Source organism: Poeciliopsis prolifica, unplaced genomic scaffold (assembly GCF_027474105.1).
Source record: "Poeciliopsis prolifica strain line A6 unplaced genomic scaffold, Auburn_PproV2 SCAFFOLD014, whole genome shotgun sequence".
NCBI lineage: Eukaryota > Metazoa > Chordata > Actinopteri > Cyprinodontiformes > Poeciliidae > Poeciliopsis > Poeciliopsis prolifica.
In genome coordinates, this window is record NW_026562389.1 from 9,769,163 (window position 1) to 9,790,110 (window position 20,948).

At 36.9% G+C, this 20,948-nt stretch overlaps 1 protein-coding gene across 1 annotated transcript in view; it reads right to left on the bottom strand.

Annotated features, from left to right (window-relative positions):
- Positions 1 to 20,948, bottom strand: part of rasgef1ba (RasGEF domain family, member 1Ba) — a 67,466-nt gene that overhangs the window by 45,053 nt on the left and 1,465 nt on the right. Inside the window, exon 2 of the mRNA XM_055039475.1 lies at positions 17,158 to 17,205. Coding sequence (XP_054895450.1) covers positions 17,158 to 17,205 — 48 coding nt within the window. The remainder of the gene's footprint in view (positions 1 to 17,157; positions 17,206 to 20,948) is intronic.

Sequence of the window (20,948 nt, forward strand, 5' to 3'; positions counted from 1 at the left end):
TTGGCTTGCAAAATATTTAGCTCCCAAATATTTAGATAGCAAACTATTTTTAGTGTCAAACTAAATAGCTACCAAAGTAAGTATACAGTTAACTCAAATATCTGACACATTTGGGTATCCTAACTAAATATTTAACTCTAAACTAAATATGTACTTTATTGAATATTTACATGTGAGAAAAAGAAATTATAAGGTGAAATTAGCTACAACTGAAGTAAATCAGAGGTGCTGAAAACATCCTGAACTCGGTTTGGTATCAGCTAACTTTACTGCTGTTCGCTGCATATTTCACTGACATCTGAGAGGAACGAGTCTATAATTTTAAATTTCTTCCACTTTTTTTGCGTTTTTATAGACACTTTTCTAGGTTACAGAACACACTTCACACCGTCACAAACCCGAATATAACTCTGCCACTCATCCGCCACATTACGATTACAAAGGTTTGGGGATTTGGTTTGCAAATTAGGCTCCCCAACACACACCCATCATCCAAAATGCCCCCTTGCAAAAAGCGCCGTCAATCAAAACGCAATGAGGAGGCATCTGTGAACCTCCAGTGAAATTCGCAGAAGAGCACAAATAATAAAGATGTCAATTACTGAGCATGCAATTTTCTGTCAGCTTTGCAATAAGAACTATAGAATCACAAAAATAAAAACTAAATCACTCTCATTATGCTTCTGCAAGCAACTGCACATTGACCTTTTGGATTCAAGAGAATCAGTCTGGTTGGCATTTTGCAAAATGGGGGGAAATGCTGTTCACACTTAATTCAAAATTATACTTCAACATTCATACTGTTGGAGTATAAATGCATAAAACAATATTAAACATTAGGGGCACTCCATGTCAAAGTTTGATTTGCTGTTATTCAAACAAAGAAGCTAAAATTCTTACTAAATTTTGCAGAATGTTTAAGGCTGATTTGTTTCACTAGTGAGCAATTTAGTCAAGATTGTCAAAGGATTGTGAAAGACAGATATTCGTGTTAAACACAACCTTGTGAAGAAACAGAGTGAAATTATGAAGAGTATTATGACATATTGAAAATTTTTAAAAAGCAACTTTAAAATTTGTGCTCATCTAGATGAATGTAATATGTTTTTTTAGGAAATTTGTAAAGTTTGGAGGTCAGATAAAACACTTTCACATTTTTGTGAATAATGCCTCCACACTTAAACCAACAATGAACATGTTAAGGTAAAACCTGCGGCGTCGAGGTATGTGCAACTTTTTCCCTTTCAGGATTTTGTGCAACTCTGCAGGGGTTTTTACTGCAGTATAATTTATATGATCAGTTAATCAGCAACTGCCTTACATTTTAATATTCAAATCTTAAACTTCAGAAGGAACACTAATTGCTTAAACCAAAATAAACAAAATGCAGAGATTACCACCTGAGGTGTCGATTGAATTAAATTCGACGTAAAATAGATGAATATTTTTTATCTTCAGCAGCAAGAGAAAGATGATTTTTCATTTTTTCAAAGTGAATGTGATTAATGTTAATTTTCAAGAGATCTCAAGGTCATTTAAATTAATTTTATGATCTTATTTTGTAGTATTTTACAGTTTCATTCAGCAAACAAAGCCATTATGTTGCCATATGAATCCTTTTTGTTATGCGATTCTTTCCTCCAGCTCCTAACAGAAAGTCATTTAAGTTAAATTTGTGAACAGTGAGCAAAATGTCACTTGTGTATTTACACATTTAACATCAGGAAAAAATAAGAACTGGCTTTTCAAATCTACCAGTTAACCTACTGGTCATGTTTTTGGACAGTCCAAAGTTTGCACAGGGAGAACATGTGAGCTCCATGCCGCACTAAAGTGTTTGAACTCTGCAGAAACTGATGGAAACTCTGGGATTTGCATCTAGTATAAAAAAGAAGCCTTAACCTCAATGCCACTCATGATCAACACCAACCACAAACTATCCTGAAATATCTGATTTGCGAAGCAACACAGTTTCTTTTCAAACAAACCTGGTTAAAATTCTGTAGTTGTGGATCGATCAGCACCTTCCTGTCTGGGTGTGTTTGTGTTTCTGAATAAAATCTGCAGCTTGTGACTCAGCTACACGTGTGAAATCAGGAATTATGTCAGCCATTTGGAGACACCGTTTGTTTTTTTTAGTCAAAGTTATTAAGCCCCATTGTCCAAGATCCAAAGAGCCACTCTGGGCTCCAGAGCCGCAGGATGCAAACCCGATCTAAGCTAATGAGAATTTGTAGAAACTATTAATGCTAATTTATTCACTTGTGTGTGAAGTCAATCACTAATAAGCACAAAAATACAAATTATCATTCATCAGCTAATTAAACGAGGCCACCAACGGCACAATTACAGCAAGGACAGCCTGAAACCTGCTTCCATCCGATGTTTGTTTCTCACAACAACAGGCCACATCTGCATTCACCGGTTGACTGCAGAGCTTTGCAAGGTCAAAAATTAATCACTGAACATTCAAATCCTCATTTGACAGATCGTTGGTCAGTTTTCTGTTTTTTTTAAAAAGAAGGTAGACGTTAATTTACAGTTTCTCCAATTTGGCCTTGGCTAACCTGTTATTTAACATCCTCTGCTCTCACACTGCAACTCTTCTTGTCAGAATTGTTCTAATTCAGCCACAAAGAAGGATGAACATAAGCACAGTGCTTACAGTTATACCACACCGTTTCATGATTTACATTCAGACTTTGACTAGGACATTTTGCCTTTTCTGGACTTGGCCTGTTTTGGATCATTATTTCTGCTGTAGAACGCAAGGCAGTTCAGGCCGAAGGTCAAATTTTCATTTACCATAAAATGGTACAAATTATCACAAATCAGCTTAAAGGAAACACAGCAATAAAAAAAACAAAAACAAAAAAAAACAATAAGGTTTTGCACTAAATGCGGCTTAAATGTGATTTTTTTCAGCCGCATCAATATTGGTGTACTTTGCAAATCTGCAATGGAAACACTAAACTCATCACGAGTCAAAAGAATCAACAGTCGGATGTTTCCACTGTTGGAGACAACAAAACAGATAACAGGAAGTAGGAGGATGACCATCTGTTTAGTTTTTCTCTGACAATGTGAAACTGGCTCCACAAGAGCTTTCAGAGCGTCACACAGATCATAAAAAGTTGAGTTTATCGATCAAAAGTGTTGAATTCATTGCTCTTCTGTTCGCAATGGCTGAAATGTGAGCACATCTCAACTGTCTACATCCATTGCTCCCATGATTATTAACATGTAATCTTTGATTTCTTATTTAATGGAAACACAAATGCAAAATTGTTTTTTTGAAACATCAGCAGAATATCAAAGATTCTCACACATTTGTAATGGAAACAAACTTTCTCCTCCAGGGTTTTTAGCTAGAGAGCAGACTTTATGGTTCCAGCAGGTTGTCTCGATCCTAACGGGCAAAACAGTTCCACATCATGATGCTGCCACCACCATGTTTGAGATCTATTACTTTAAATCAGCTATTTACTGCAGAACATCAGAGTTGAGCTCAGTTTTAGTTTCCTGTTTCACATAAAAACTGCCATATTAAAAGAAAAGTAAGAAATATATATATAATCGACAAATTCAGGGAAAAACGATTATGAAGTTTTAAGTTTCTTTTTTAGCTTAAGATTCTTGTTTCAGCTCTTAAACCTGGTTGTTTGGTGGCGAGGAATTGTTAATATTCACGCTATTGTGCAACTAAGCTCATTAAACATGTCACCATAGAAAAATGATCATTTTTTTATTGATTTTAGAGCTCTACCTGCAGCATTTCCTCAGGCTCTAAACGGCATCAGATGGTTTGTTCTGTTCCTCCAACCAGTGATAAACAGCAAGTCGTGGCAGATTTACTCAGCCTCGTCCTGTTCTACAATTTAACAAATGACTTAACAAATGTCACTTAACTGAATAAAAAGCCTTTGCTTGCCACGGGGCAGGATTCACCATGAATAAAACATGAAACAACCCCCGTCTCCCGTCATACAAGGACACAAAAGTCCCCTCCTCCCATGTGTCTTCTTACACTACAGTGGCAAACAAAGACATGCTGCTTATTATTTGATCTAGATCTCAGTGTTTAATAGCTAATATATGCATAGAGCAGCCTAAGGCATCTTCAGTGCATAAATTTAAGACGTGTTTTTTTGTGAGGCTTAATGTTTGGGTTTGATAAGAGAAGCTATTTTTCTCCAAGGCTTTGGACAAAGTGTTTTATTTCCTTTAACTCAGATGAAGATTTTCTACAGACAAAGAAACAAATCTCGACTTTGAAGGTGCAAAACTTGAAACATTTATATGCAGAACAAAAGATTTCCGTCTTCAAATTCAGTTGCAGTAAGAGAACCTCAACCAATAATTCAGACCCCCTAAAAATATTTAGATGTTATTAATTCAAAACACAAAAATGTACCTCAACATACATTTATACAACAGTGGAAATTGTCTTGGGGCTGCATTAGAGGCATCCACAGATTTCCTCATCTGCACTCTGAGATTCAACCAATAAGCAACAATTTAAAAAAAAAAAATGCCACTCATTGATTTGCTGCTTTGTGAATGTCACTCATTAGCAGGTCAATTAGCGATGCACCTAGTTATTCAACTTTCCCAACCTCCATCTATTAATTCAGATATACTTTAGGTACACAATAGGAACTAAAATTTAATGTACACATGATCTTCGCAACCACATTACATAAGTTGCAACATGTCATCGCGCAGGCGAGACCCCGCTCTCCAACTTCCTGCCGGAGGGCGTAAAACTGCTAACACACGTTTACTACCAATGGCTACGACGCTACATTTCACAAATATTATAAGTGGTTTTAAGTTGCTCCTAAGTGTTTCTCTGCGTTATTTTCTGCTTTGCTGTGGCTCACTGGACCGAATTAATAACAGCTACATCTCCAGTTTTCATTTTGTTAAGAGAATCATTCTGTCGTGGAGCGTCTATGGAAAGCAAAAGAATGTTCTTTTTGCCCGCCAGCGTTGTGCACATGCGCGACATATCCAGCTGTGAACAACAAACATCTCTATGATTCTGTTTATCTGACCACACTTCTTGGAAAAACCGATGAGGCTCCTTCAAATTGGTTGGTTTCCTGTCAAAATCCTGACTTTTAGGAATGGTCCACAAATTTTCAGCAGGATTCGGGTGGAGGCCGTCACCTTCACATGAAGATCAATGAGTTGGGATGTTCAGGTGGATGCGCTTTGTGGTTTCCAAGGTGTTAAACCTGTTAAAACCTGGAAGACGTTGGATTAAATCAACATGAATCGAGAGAAATATTTTTGTTCTGGATTATCATGCAAGATAAGAGCTCACATGTACATTTATAATTCTGACAGGAAAATAAAAGACATATTTTAATGGTTTCGCCACTCAAGTGTCAAAACAGGAGGCAATGCCTGGAGCTTTCTCCAGTAATGATAGTCGGGTAATAAAATGAGACCACGGATCGCTGCCTAAACTCATTACCGGCCCTGTTTCCACCACAGCACTGCTCACAATTAGAGGCCTTTCACAGTGCCCGTAATTTCAGCGATTACCACAGTATAGAGGCGAATTAATATTTTGAATCGCTTACTGGTGTATTGTTTTTATCCCTTTGTTGTTATTTTTCATATCAGCCCAGTAGCAGCTGTGTTAATGTTGGTTTATGTTAATGGCTTCTCTTCCCTTATACGTTATCCTCTTTTTTTCTTTTCTTTTAACATTAAATATCATCATCATCTCAGTAATGCCATCTTCAGGGCTTTGCTGATGCATATTTTACAATCAAACCAACAAAGTTTTGGCCCTTAGCAGCTGTTGAAAACAAGTTTAATCTCTGGAAACAATTTCAAATGTCGTACAAACAACAGCATTGAGAGATGTTCTTTACACAAGTTTAATCTCAAAGTTATTGCAAAACAAAAAAACAGAAAAGTTCAGTTAAATTCAAAATCCCCTGAAGTTCTATTAATTATGTCTTGATTTATTAGGTGCAAAAAGAAAATGAACTAAAATAATCAGACACTGAATTAAACATGACTGAATATTAGGGACCAATGTGGAGGCAAAGTATTTTTAAAAATCTAAAATATTGGGACAGGAGAAGAGGTTATCTACCAAATTTAAATTGCTTTTACTGCATAAAATGCTTGTGCTGCTGTGTATCTATTAAAAACTAACAAATTACAACTATCCATCACAACCTTCAGGTGGCGCTTTTGCAAATGAAGCTTCATCAATCCTTAGTAGTCACTCTTACTTGTTAAACTATGTAAATTTCCTCTGGGTAATTACGTTTTTTTGCAGCTTAGTTCTGCTGAAAGCAGATGCTACTTGGATGTGCAGACACGTGGAAGACCGATTGACAAATAGGCTTCCTGAAAGCAAATTATATTTGCACAGTCGGTAACTCCAGTCAACAGTCATGCGAAATTGATAAACTACACCATGAAAACAAATTGGTGTGTTGGGTCCTTCAGCCAGTCGTTTGATTATGGACCACTCTTCACTTCACACACACTCCATGAGAGCCATGACTGAATGAAGCTCATTCTGGACACAAAAGAACATTTTTCCAATGTTTGAAGTGAAAATATTTGCCAGAGGATCTACAACTATCAACATTAGGAATAATTTAAAACAAGCTCCTGTATCTTGCTGAAAAGCTGCGTGCAAGTTAGTTTTGTCTTATTTAAAGTGGACAGAGATAATTGCACTAGACAATAATTACTTTAAGATTTAGTGTTTTTGCAGTGTGTAGTATGGAAATATTTTATTTTCCTTCAACGGGAAAATTTTTGTGCAGCAGCAGCAAAGCAATAGGCAATAACAAAAGTTGATAGATCAGTACATGTCGGATGAAGCTGCTCCAACAACTCATGATGCATGATGTAGAATGATATAAAATGAAACAGTTGATCATTGCTTTGACACAAAGTGGATCTGAGGGTTGAAATGCTGAAGCAACAGAATTTCTCAACATGTCCAAAAAATGAGACTGAACTTGTTTAAAGCTGCTTTGAGATCGCAAAAGTTCAATCTGAAAACCTTAAACTGTTTTATTGAAGAGTGATTAAAAACATGGCAGAAAGCGCATAAGACATATGAATGTTTTAAGATCCTGTCAGATGTTTCCAAAAAGTACATGTTAGAGTTTTAGACTACCTGGGTTCATGAATTTTGCACTAATGTTTCCTGATTGACTCATTGCATTTGTTATTACTCATATATCCAACCCACATGGCCACTTAAGTCAAGCTTTCATATGATAACCCTCCTTATTGGGGTTAATCAGCTTAAACTTCACTGCAGTGCCGCGTTCCCTCCCCTGACAGACCGGAAAGTCACTAAGCCAATTTCATTTCCTCTTGGATTACTGGACTCAGAATGAGGGCTGGATGACGAGCTACTGGTCAAGCTTGATCTTGTTTGGCACATATGGCGTTTGTTTTTCTCGTAGCACCAATCCATTTAGAAAACATAACTGAGCTGTTATGACTTCTTCAAGGCAAAATCAGTGTTGGTTTCACTTGATTCTTCTACCCAAATTTGAGGAACAAGTCAAACTATTTTATTCTTATTCTAAGGAATTTAATTTGTCTTTCATAAAATAAGTGCAAAGCTATAAGTAAAAAATCTTGCAGATTTTTTTAAAACCATGAGAATGACTGAAGAAACGTTTCTTATACGCCATTGAATAAGACACAGGAAGTGATGTCATTGGGCTTTCTCCAAATTCAAGCAATGTCCGACAATCCAAGTACCTGCTTCTCTGAGTTGGATTAATGATGCAACACAGTCAGTGATGTTGTTCTTCTGTTTGGTCTCACCTGCTTCTAAAAACACTGTAAAAAAACAAAACCTTACCAGTTATTTTTTGTTAGTTTCTAGTGCAAATATTTTAGTATATTTGAAGAAAAACAAGTAACTTTTTATCAAAATATAGGAGCTTGTTTTATGCAAATAATTTCTTAATACTAAAAAATACTAATTCCATTGACAAATTATTTCACTTATAAGAAGATGCACAAAAGGAATGGACTTTAAAAAAAAAAAAAGAAAAGCTCCCATATCCTGCAAAAAAAGATACTTAGGTTAGTTTTGTCTTATTTTAAGTGTGCTAACAAGGACTAGAAACTAGACGAAAATACCTGGAAAGCTTTTGTGCTTTTGTAGCGAAAACCCACCTGCTGATTTTTAGCAATGAGTTCAAGTTATTTGTAATTTAGAAAATGAGCGGTTTCAAAACCTTTCAAAATGCAACGTCACAAATCAGCAGGCATTGCCCATTACCTAGCAACAGGCACTTCCCTGCTATGAGAAGTTTCCTTAGAAAAAATTAAAAAAAAATCAGACAAAATCTGGCCAGCTGGAAGAAAACTTTTAAAGAAACGAGGGGAAGACGTTTGACCAGCCAAACAATAAATCCATGTACATTTTTTCCAATCCAGGTCTGCCTTCATTTCTTGAATAAATTTTGTGTGGCCTGGATAAACAATGTGATCCAGGATTTGATCCTGCTTTGGCATTTGAGCAGTCAGACCTTAAATCACAGAGGAAACATTTTGGAGTATAAAATGTAGGTCAGACATTTCCTTCCCTCAGTTCAAAGCGTGGACATGCCAAGGATTATACAGTGTGCCATTGAATACCAGGTATTAAGTGAACACAGCAGGAATATGAACACACACACGCTCAGAGAAATGAGTACAAGCTGGGCTTGAGGCCAATGTCCAGGCTGTGACTAATAATCACAAGACCAGACAGCATTGAGACGTGCTTCCATGTAGCCAAGTGTGCAAAACAAACACATCCAAAGGCATTCCCACCCTGAGCCAGACAGCTAAATTCATCCCAGCAGCTCCGTGTTTATCCCTGTACAGGTCTGCTTTGACGAGGTTACATAACTTCATAAGGTGTATGAGTTTAACATGATCCATTAGGCTACATTCACACTGCAGGTCTTGATGCTCAATTCATATTTTTTTCTGAAATATTTTCTAATCAAATATGACTGCAATTACACCTCAGTGTCAGCAATGAGAGTCAGAGTCGTCACAAGATCATCAGAACATGAAGGAAGCAGCAGCAGTGGCGTTTAGTGGAGCATTTGTAGAGAAGTCTGTTTGGATACGAAGTCAAAGCCAAGAATGGTGGAACTGGGATGTGATGAGCTCCAGTGACAGACATCTTAACATGTAAAAATCATAACTTTCAGCCATCATACATGTCCACATTTCTTCATCTAGCTTTATCTGGCGCAGAATTATGACAAATGTCTCACATCAATGACATAAAAGTTGAATAAAACATGACAACCATTCAGACTGAAGACGACTCCCATTGTTTTGAGCCAGAAGTGCCCAAAGTCGGTCCCGAAGGGCTGGCATCCTGCACGTTTTAGTTCTCTCCCTGGTGGAACTAAGGGACCTCAAAGTTCTTCTTAGGCTTTGTAATGAGCCATCATTTGATCCAGGTGCGTTAAAGCAGGGAGCGAACCAAGTCATGCAGGATGTCGACCCTTGAGGACCGACTTTGGGCACCACCGTTTTGAGCCATCAAGTTGTCAACATATCATGTTGAACTTTAAACGTACGCATGATGTATAGAAGAAAAAGGGACAAAGTGCTTTGCTACTAATTGTCAATACTACCATATCAAGGTCGTATAATTAAAACATTATACGACCTGAGGGAGAAGATGTAGGTCAGTTATGCTAGCTTGACTTTTACAACCTTAACATGAGGATGTGCTGTGGATTTCTGTGCGTTTTGGTTCAGTTACAAAAAAGATGGCAATACATACACCAACTGTGACAGATCGGGAGAGCAGCTGTTTAAATTAGCTAATCAACTACTGCTGTGTTCGATTAGCTAATAGCAGCCTGTGGCTAATCGAGCACAGCGATCGGTTAATAATTGCAAAATAAAGATCAAGCCTAAAAACATAAAACTGTAGTGGACTTAATGTACTGTTCCCTGTGTGGCAAACGTTTGTGTTTTTTGGTGTTGAATCCTGAAATGTAGGTTTCAGGATAGCATAGCTGACAGAAAGCAAGAAAAAAAAACTGTTGAGTTTTTCGGATCTACAAACCAAGAGAGATGAAATGGATGCAATTCCGTACTGTCACCAACATGCTGCAACTCCCAGATGACCCCAGCTTTATGAACATCTGCCACTAATATTATTAATTCATGGGCGGGCACTTAAGGGCCACTTGGAGCCCCAACGCTGACACATGTGAGGTCAGGAGTTTAATTCTCTCTGGCACCATCCGTTTGGAAAAAGGTCAGTGCTCCTGGTTCTGTAGGAGCAGGGAAATAATATGCCTTTCCCTCCACATCTGAGTTATAAAAGGATTACAAGTTTAATTTGATTAAACTCTGTGTGTCAAACATTTTCATACACATTTCCTGCCAGCTCACAGCCTAGATTTAATCACGACAACATGCTGCAAACAGCATTTCCTGATTATTCTACACATGTTGCCAACATTTGGAGGTTTCCATCTGTTCAAATATATTAGTTAATGAAACCACCACTTGGTCAACAATAAAAAGGGCAAAAAAGGATTTTAAAAACACATTTAGCTTTAGCTAAAGCGTCATGTAATTTGCTCACTATGTATGTCAACAGGGACGAATGCAGTCACACCAAAGGACAATTTAAAGAATCGATTTAACCCAACAGTCTTTATTGGACTGAGTTGAAGCCGCTCTCAGTCCACAAACCTTCAAAATAATTCAACATGTCACAGAAGATATTGAAAACATCTAAAATCTCTCCCAAAAGCTAATTGTCATCATAAAAACCACTGTGCTCCCTGATCTGGTTATCATTGGAAAAGAAAGCCTCCAAACAGCGAAAGATGTGATTCATTATCAGCCATTTAGTTTAATTGTATTCATCAATTGAAGTTTCATCAATTAAAATCAAAGAACGTCACCGTTAGCATCCGACTGCAGTCATCAACGTAATGGGGAGACTTAATAGGAGTCGTCTCCATAACGCAGTTTTAATTGTGTGAATGCAGCGAACAGAAGAAACATCTGAGGAAATCCTGACAAATTAACAGAAATTCAAATGTTTTTAAAACTTTATTTTCAAGAAGAATTTTTGTTACGGTTTCATAATTAGAGGAAACTCTGCGTGTCAGATTTACCTGCTACAGTGTCAAACAAAATGAGGTAAAATAAAATCAATTAGGATTTGGAAACAATTCCTGCTTTCTTATTAGATTAATCCCCCAAAGCTGCTGCGTGTGTGAGAATTAAGCTGCCTGTGCTGATATCATAGAGGCAGCCTTTTCTGGCTCAGCGTCCCACTGAGAGTGCTGTTGTTTGGCATGCATAATGTTTGCATAATCCTCAGGCACCGTTCCACCTGGGCCTTCCAGGGAGGTCAACGTGCAATCTGCAGGAGGCTTAAGTCGAGGAGGGGAAGAGAAGCTCAGTGTAGCAAAATAAAAAAAAACATTAAAAAAACAGAGGCGATGATCTGAGACGAAGAGAAAGAAATACAACCAACATCCTTAACCTTTAATGCAGTAATTCTCAAAAGATTTAGTCCAGACCTCAAGTGTAACAGGAGTGCAAGAGAATAAATGCAGAAAATCGCAAATGGAGCATTAATTCAGGAGACAAAAGACGATCTCACCTCTAACTAGACATTTTTCCATGTTGTAAGAGAAATAGAACAAGTATTTTTCATCAATACTGAGGAATTATTGACTTAAAAAAGCTCCAATATTTGCTGTAAAGATGCTTGTTAGTTTTGTCATATTTCAAATGAACTGAGATATTTGCATGAGAAACTTGACCAAAAATACTTGGTAAGATTGTTTTTTTCAGTGATATTTTCCCTGCCTCTCAATCATTTGAATGAGTTTTTGATGACAAATATGTAAAAAAAAAAAAAAATTAAGTTAGTGAGCTCAAAAAGTCTGTCAAGATGGGTCATTCACTCTCACACATGCAATAGTGCTGAGTAATCAAAGTAACAAAAAAAAAAAAAACGCTGGAACCTCTAAAATTAAGGAAATGCAAATAAAAGTCCATTTGTAAGTAAAAACATGAATCTGATTCATTGCTCTTCGTTTGGGCTGCGTGTCTGGGATGTAAAAATGTCTTGCTTTGTGAAAGAGCTGCATATTTTCTTATTTATTTATTCCAACAATTATGGCCAGATGACTGATAAAAACCTGGAAATTGTCAAAGTTTGAAAACAGCACCTGATTTGTTGTATTTTGAAGAGTGAGCTGACCCAAAAGATGAATAGAACCACATTTACAAATTATATTGAACCACATGGAAACTATATGTAAATTGAGTATATCTAGGAATATTTATTAAATTTAATTGACATAAAAATGTAACTACAGAGAAATAGAGTTGATATGTGATGGTTTACCAGAGCTATTTCAGAACAACATGTTGGCTGGGATGAGGAATATTAGTTCTGACTGTATGTTTCTGACTCATCTGGTAATTTTCTCCTTTGCTAAAAATGTTTTATGTCATTTGATTCACAGAAACTATCAGTAAAGAATAGTAAAACTTGGATTAGCCTAGCTATAATCCCCTCTGGCTTCGGCTCAGGTTTGGCTCGTTGGTCTTAGAAAGTCTTTAAGCTTTTCATGATGAGGCTCTGCGGTAATGTACCTGCAGATCCATACCGCACCGCCCCTGCACCTGCTGCCATCTGATGCTTACATCTCTGCAAAAAGCAAAGGAGGTTGGTGGTCACAGGGGGTCTTAGAGATGGACCATAAAAGGAGGCTTTCATTCGTTTGATAAATTGGAAATTGACAAAATCATAAATCTGCTTGTGCTGCTGTCCTAAGTAATTAACAAAAGCCATGTGCCAGCTGGCATCGAGTTGCCACTCTCTTTTTTTACTAGATTAAGCCATGCAAAGACCAGGCAGGAACGTAATGCCCTTTGTTGGTGCTTAATTGGCTTTCCGTGGAGTGTTACCATTTGCATTACACAACAACAGAGTGATCAAAGAAGGGTTTGAATTCAGTAGAAAACATGGCATCATCAACAAAAAGAGGAGATTTTTATGCCATCTGCTGTTTGAGAGTTAATCTGAATTGTTTTATTAGTTCAAAAGAATCTAAACAATACACAGCGAATCTGATGTCTGCTTCTGCTGATTTTGAAGTTTTTTTAATTAAAACCATCATCATGTTTGAGAGCTAAATGCTCAGCCAATTTAAGGTGCAGTCATCTGGTACCCAAAGAAATAAAATAAAAAAAAATCTGCTGTCGAGCAGAAGCCTCTCAGTCGGCGAACAACGAAAGGTTGGCGGCAGGAAGCTAGAGGAAATGTCACTGCATGAAGCGACTTTATCATCCTGAAGCACAAAAACAACCCAGCTCTGAGGTCATTAGAAACTATACTTAATTATATGCATTTAATGCTGCAAAAAATGCAACTTTTATAAAAATACATTGTGAAATATCTGTTAAAACTGTTGTCATGTAGTGACAGTTTAATATGAGAAAGATAAACTGACAAAGATCATTTTCCTCCACCTGCAACCAGAGTGATTATTGCAAACAACCTATCAGAGCCAGGAGGTGGGTCTTAGCGCTGTCAATCAATGCTGCTAAATGTGCTAATGGGAGAGAAATATCTTACTGATACTTCGACCCCAACCTTTAACAGGTTTTCTTCCAGAAATCCACCAGATTTAGGTCGACATATAGAAGTTGAAGAAACTTGATTTTTTTGTTGTTGAAAAATAAATAAATGATCAGAACTGGGTCACTCTGGCCGCCATGGAAAACTTGGATATGACTCATTTGCCTGCTTTGTAAACGTATATTTGGAAAGTTTTCTAACGTCTCTGCAAACTTTGGTTTGAGACACAAAACGCAGTCCTGGGAAAGTCTGTTAAATCCGACTAGGACAATTGAACTTCTAGTTAAGATTGGATTCAACAGAACTGACGACCGGTGCGAAGTCAAGAAGACTGAATCCTGAAAATGAATCAGTTAATTTTTCCAATTTACTGCATCTTTGATTTTTTTCCCCCTCAGTCACATTTTTATTAGTGTAATGAAAGTAACATATGTATGCATTTCTTTCCATTTCCAGATGAGATGTGCAAAGCGTGGCACACCGCAGGGAAGTCCAAACTTTGTGCCACAATGAGCCAACATTGTTGACTCAAAAGAAATTGTGGGCCAAAAAAAAAAAAAACTCCTGCAGCAAATAAAATCACTGATATTTATTGTAGATCCAGAATTTTACAGATTTTCAAGTGTTGGGGCCAAAAAAGGTGTACATTGTTGCCAATAAATATATATATAAATAAAAAAAAATAAAAATGTTTTATTTAAAATAAAAATATTACACTTTAAATTTTGTTGAAAATTTCTGGTATCTAAAAAAAAATGTATTGTTTTTTATAGAAAATTCCTGAGATTTCTCAAAAAAAGTTTGGGAGAAATGTACCACTTTTTTGTTTGTGTTAAAAGAAAGACGTCTGGTTTTCAGTTTCTTTTAAATAAAACGATTCAACAATAAATTAAATTATTTAATAATGAGAACAATCAGTTTGTTTCAAAATTCTTGCTCTATTTAGCCAAGTTTAAAAAAGAATAAAAGACAGTTTTTCAGTAAGTCTGAATAAATTTGATTTCACCCTGGGTCGCACATTGGAGACTCGTGGGGTTCTGTTTTCTTAGCTCAGCTCATGATGACGATACATTACAAATTCTAGCAAACATTGTAGCCCCTGAACAAGCATTCATTCCCTGCAGCTCCAGCCATGTTTGACAGGCACAAGCAGAATGCGAGTAAAACAAACAAATGCCTGGAGCGACGCAGCAGCTGTGCAGCAACCTGCTGCACACCGACAGAGGAATGACGCTAATAAAAATCTAAATGCATTAAACCAAGACAGGTGTCTAATGCAGACCTGGATGTGAGCGTTCAGCCTAATTAATTACTTGAGATGCAAAAAGAATGAAAGGCGTCAGACCAGAAGCAGACAAATCGCTTTAAAACAAAGCAAACATTTTTATTTCTGTTTGCGAAGAAGAAACAACACAAACCTGTCAGGTTTAGATGCAAAATGTTGAGTTTCACATACAATCCAAGGAAACAAACTGCTGCTAAAGATGAAGACATTAATTATATACCATTTAGAATGACAGATTCAGATTTAAATAAATCAGAATCCCTTTTTTTATTATTCCTATGTCCCACATGACGCTGTCTGGGTGGGCATTCACTATTCACTCTACTTTAATCACCACAAATTGAGCCCTGCTGGGGATTTATGAGCGCAACTCTGCAGTTATACATGCTGCTGCATAACCAGGGCCTATTACCCACAAAGAAACAGGAAATCAATGGGAAAAGGCCATTTAGATGCACAAAATACAGTATTACTTATCTATGTTTAATTTTGCATAAATCTGCTGTGGTTTTTTATGCATTTCTGCAGGACAAACTTGGACGAGTTGAGCCCTCCTCTTGGGAAAATGAATTGTCCAGAAGCATGAGAATGTAGAGGAAATCCTCTCATAGTATATTAGTGAGAAAACAGATTAAGTCCTGGACGTTGTGAACCGTTTGCATCATGAGGTCAAAGGGTTGACAGAGAAACTCGTATTTACAGTGCGGCCCTTCACCTTTTAAGGCAATAAACCCTTCTGATACAAATGATCCCTAAAATCACAAGGTAAATATTTACCGACATATTTTTAAATCTGCCATTTTGTCTCAGTGCGACCGGCAAAAATCACATTTCACTTCACCCTGAGCCGTGCAGTGAGCTAATACTTTCCTGAAATTGTTCATCCGTATTAGTTAAAGCTCAGGCTGAGATCTATGAATCATTTATGAGCTGGAACAGAGACTAATTGAAAAGAAAGAACAGATTGCGGTAAAGGTCTTCAGCTCAGTGGGCTTTTCAAAATTTGTGAGGCAGGAAGCTACAAAAGGTGTTGCAAAAAAAAGTCACAGGCTGAAGTTTTTTTCCCCCCAGTTTTTAAAATTTCTACTATTAAGCAGCAATTTGATAGAAGCTGCTCTAGAAATTAAGCTTAGAGTAACTGCGTCCTGTACAATGTGACGCTTTTCACCACCAAATTCTAATGATACGTTTCTATCATTAGAATAGTTTCCCAGTAAGAAGACTCAAGAGTTTAAAGTTTAAAAATATGACAATTCTTTTCAAAAGGGATTTTAGTAAACAGCACAACAAAGAAACAAAAAGCAAATAAAAGAAAACTCATTCTGCATGCTTCATTGCAGAATATACATCAACACACCGTCTCATTTTATCCTTGTTTACCTCAAGTTACTGATCTAAACATTTCTCACTTTTTTAAAGCAAATTTTCAAATTCAGAAATTTTCCTTTTTTTGCTAGAAAACTTCTGAAATTAATCTCAAACTTTGACTTTTTTGCAGGAACTTATCCTCCATTACAGAACAGAATCATGCAGGATGAACCACTGAGCATCAAAAGACCAATCGGCTAAATTACCCCCGACTCAGCGACTTAAAGCCTGTAAGCATAACAACAGGTGAATTTTCCTGAGCTGTCCAACAATCCCATGGAGGAACAGCTGTTAAAGGTCAAAGGTCACACATATATACTAAGATGCACTATAATCTAGACAAAAATACTTAAGATTTTGTGTTTTTGCAGTTCATCTGTAAAATGTTCAGTGAGTAAACTCTAATTATCTGCTGGACTGTGAACTTGTCTGTTTACTCAAGTCTGCATCAGATTAATGTCAACTTTTTTTAATGTAATCAGAAGCACCCAGGCTGACTTTTCTAGTCTTGTGACTGATCTAAACGGGCGATTCTGAGTCAACGCTTGTTTTCCCTGCAGCATTTCGGTCCAGCTCAGTGGTTTCATATGACCAACAGCAGCTGCCGACCGTAAACTCAAGAGAAGCCAGAAAATTTGAAAACATTTCACATGTCGAAACGTAAAATTCTCTGCAGATAAACTCCCCTGTGATGTTGCAGCCACATACTGTGAAATGATGGAGACCATGTGATGTTTTCAGCCGCTATAAGCCGTTCTGTGCTGTGATTGGTGCAGGTGGCCGTGTGTGGACATGTTGTTCTTTAAAGCATGAAGAACACAAGTTAACACAAACATAAAACGTTCAAGTGTTTACTGACCCGCTGTCTGGAGGAAAGGCCGAGTCCAAGACGCGGTGGACTGCGACACTGCATGGAGAGAGAAGAAAGTTAAAATGCAGTCTTTATACATTCAGGCTGCAGACATTCCTTAGCATGGGAAAGACTAAAATACATGCAATTCAAGCATAGTAGACTGGTGTTAGTTTTCATAAGTCGGGAAAAATCTTCCTACCACACAGTGAGGAAACTGCAGCAAAAAGTGAGTCACCAGGTCTCCATCATCATGGTAACTGCCCGACCATCACAAAACAAACATTTGAAGTGAGTCAAACTGAAAATGCCATTTTTGAATCAGTTGACACTAAAGTACAGCAACAATACTTAAAGTTGGTCCAAAATAAATTAAAAAAACTCCCGCCTGTTTAGAGTTATTTTTAAACCATAACTGGAAAACTGACCAACATATTCAATGTATTGATTTTGATGATGGCACTCATCAAAACGCAACGCTTGTTACTAGTTTTTCAGTTGCAGACGGTGTGGTGTTTTTTTATTTTTAAAATGTAAAGCACTTTGACCTGCCTCATTGTTGAAAAATGTGTCAGAAAAATAAACTTGACCAAGTCTCTTATGAGTGAAATATTTATTAAATCCATGACATCGAGCTCTAACTCTGCATCATTTTATATTATAAATATTAAAAGTGACTGAAACCAGTTAAGCACAGCGTCTTTGCACATCCCACACATTCTGGACACAAACTGCAGACTTTTACCTACAGGACGGTAAACACTGCAGAGACAGTTTATTCCTACTTTCCATTTAAAATGTCTTCAGCAAGAATAAAGCGAAAAAAATTGCATTTCTTGTGTTTAAACTTCAGAGCTTCACCAGAACACAAATTCTAATTTAATGACTATAACCGTTTATTATTTTGTAAAATGAAAACAGAGTTTAAAGTTAAAACTTTTGCAAACAAAAACTTGGTTAATTTCTATATTCTTACTGTATTAGACCAAAAACTGTTGTTTTCTCCAGCAGCTGTCATTTTTTAAAGCTGCACTTTGACTGAACGCTGACAAACCTGAACAACAAGAAACTAAATAATTCCCAAACATGATGAAGAAAGAGACTTTCCTTTTAAACAACTGTTTAAGCTGTTGGATTCCCTGCTGGCTAAGAGCTACATGCAGCAAATGCAAATTACAAATGGGCTTTTAAACGTGTTAAGACATTTTATTAGAAGTAATGTCGGAGCAACGAATCCTAATGAGTGTTTAAAAGGCAGAACAAGAGGCTCCCAAAGGAGTATTTTACCAAGAAAAACCACATCATTCAGCTAAATGAGCTGCAGAAAACACACAGGCATGAACAGATTCACTCTGAACACCGACAACACACACGAACACACAAACAACTCACAGAGCGACAAAGATGATTTACAAGGTGAAATTTACTGTCGGTTGTGACCTGCAACAAACCTCTTCGCCTAGAGTTACGATTTCATCCCGAACAGGCAGAAAACCTCCAGGATGAACCTGGTTTTTGTTTTACCAGCTGCATCATCTGATGCTTCCAAACGTGTGAATTCAAGCTAAAACAGCTCAGAACATTTGAGACCCTTAATAAATAAAACAACTTTCAGCTGACAAGTTAATAGCTAAACAGATTCCATTCTAGATAATCATGTTTTTTTTTTTATTTTCACACCCATAAAGTGGACAGGTTTCCATAAGTCACTCCCTTCAAGTCAAACATTATAATTTATTATTGTTCCCTCGTCAAAAACATACCTGGAATGTTAAATTGGTTCTGTCATGCATGTTTGATCAATCCTTTAATCCCCATGCCAACCATGCAGCTGTGCAAAACGCCTGAGTGTACCTAGCCCCGCCTACAGCCCCTAGTTCATAAATAACTGAATCCAATTCTTTAAAGTATTATAAATCTCCTTAAAAGCAAAGAAATACACTAATTGAAAAAACAATTCTACACCTCCCAAAACTGTCATTAATTCATTTAATTGATCACCAGAAGCTTAAAAAAAAGCATTTATATTGTAAAAGCTGCTGATCCTGAACTTTTCACCCAAATTTACTAGAAACTGCTTGAAATCATTCATACTGAGATCTGATGTTTTACTCATTATTCCAAAAAACAAAATGTTTTGTCATTTGTGAAATCCCGGATTATACCACTTCCTCCTGTCCTTCACTTTGTTTTATGTTCGACACCACCCCCTAGTGGCCACATTATCTAATTATAAGCAATCAATCCCGTTGCAAATATTTTGCCCTGTTGCCTCAGATGTGCATCATAAATCTCTGCACAGCAACCAAAAACAAGCATCCAATCCTGTAACCAAATTAATTAGACCAAAATCTATAAAAACAAATCAGGTCATAGCAGAGATGCTCCAACACGGCAGCAAATTTACTGAAAGAACAAAAGTGTTGAGACGGCCTAGTCAAAGTCCAGACCTCAACCTGATTGGACCTTTAAAAGGCTGTGGAGAAACATCTCAATGAGCTGCAATGACGTTGGAAAGAAAGTGTGTCCAAAAAAGTGAGAGACTTGGAGAAAACAAAAAGGTTCCACGTGATGTTGCTTCATGGTTTGTTTTTAATATACAAATAGATCAAAACTAAATATCATTTCTATTCCACCTTGGAAATAAACACAACATGTTTTCTGTTGAAACTTCTTCACCATGACAGGTCCTTTAAAATCCAGATTTTACAGAGGCAGAGGTCTTCCACAGTACAATAATTAGTAAAGTTTGCACAATTAAAATACAGATCAAACATATTAAAAGACAAAAATAACAGTGCGGAAAGAGAAAAAAGCCCAACACCTCCACTGAAAATCTTATTACACTATACTGCAAACGTGTCATATTAGTCAATATCAATAATTATTATTGATTATATTTTGCTTTAAATATCTGAAATACTACCAAACTGGTGGTGTGACTTTTCCCGTTTTATCCACAGTTTTCTCTCCAAGCCATTGTTTTTTCTATATTTTTTATTTTAAGCAGTTATGAGGAAAAACCTGAAACTGTTGCTCAACAAATTGTTGCTAGGTAAACAAACTGTGAGTGAGTTAATGCCACCAACATTTTTTTTTAAACTTTGGAGTTCAGTAAATATTGAATCTTCTGTCAGAACCAAAAGTTGGACCTTGAGAGATGAACGTGATGTTGATCACATATCTCTATGTTATTGATTTATTAAATTAGTTAAAATATATATATGCAATCCACAAAAACAATCCTTCATCAGTCGATCATATATTTAGGAATACAGCCATATTGAAAAATCAAACATATATGAAGTATTAATGATTAAAAGAAATTTAATGAAGCGACGATGTTGCAAATTTTCAGTGAAACCCACCGAAGCTCATTGAAACTCTCCTCCAGAGCTGCGGTGATCTGGTAACCGGCAGCCATTAGCTGCAGATTCAGAAGCTTCCAAGTGGGCTTCAGTTTCACTGAACGTCACAAACAGCTGGGAAAGACGTGAAAGCTGCTCACTGCGGGGTTTGGCATGTTTGGATGAGGCACAGCTGCTGATCGTGAGGGGAAATGAGGGTTCTCGTAATTATCTTTATTGAATGTGATCAACCTTCTGCCAATGAGAAAAACAGTTTCTGGATTAGCTTTCAGGTTTGACTGACAGCAGAGCGACCAGCCGCCTGGCCATTTTCCCCAAACAGCACAACTAATGAGAGCCTAATTGATCTCAGTCTATTACTGATCATAAATAGCATAAAATTAATTTTATTTGGTTAATTTCTGATAATTTAAGGCGAAATTGTCACTATTG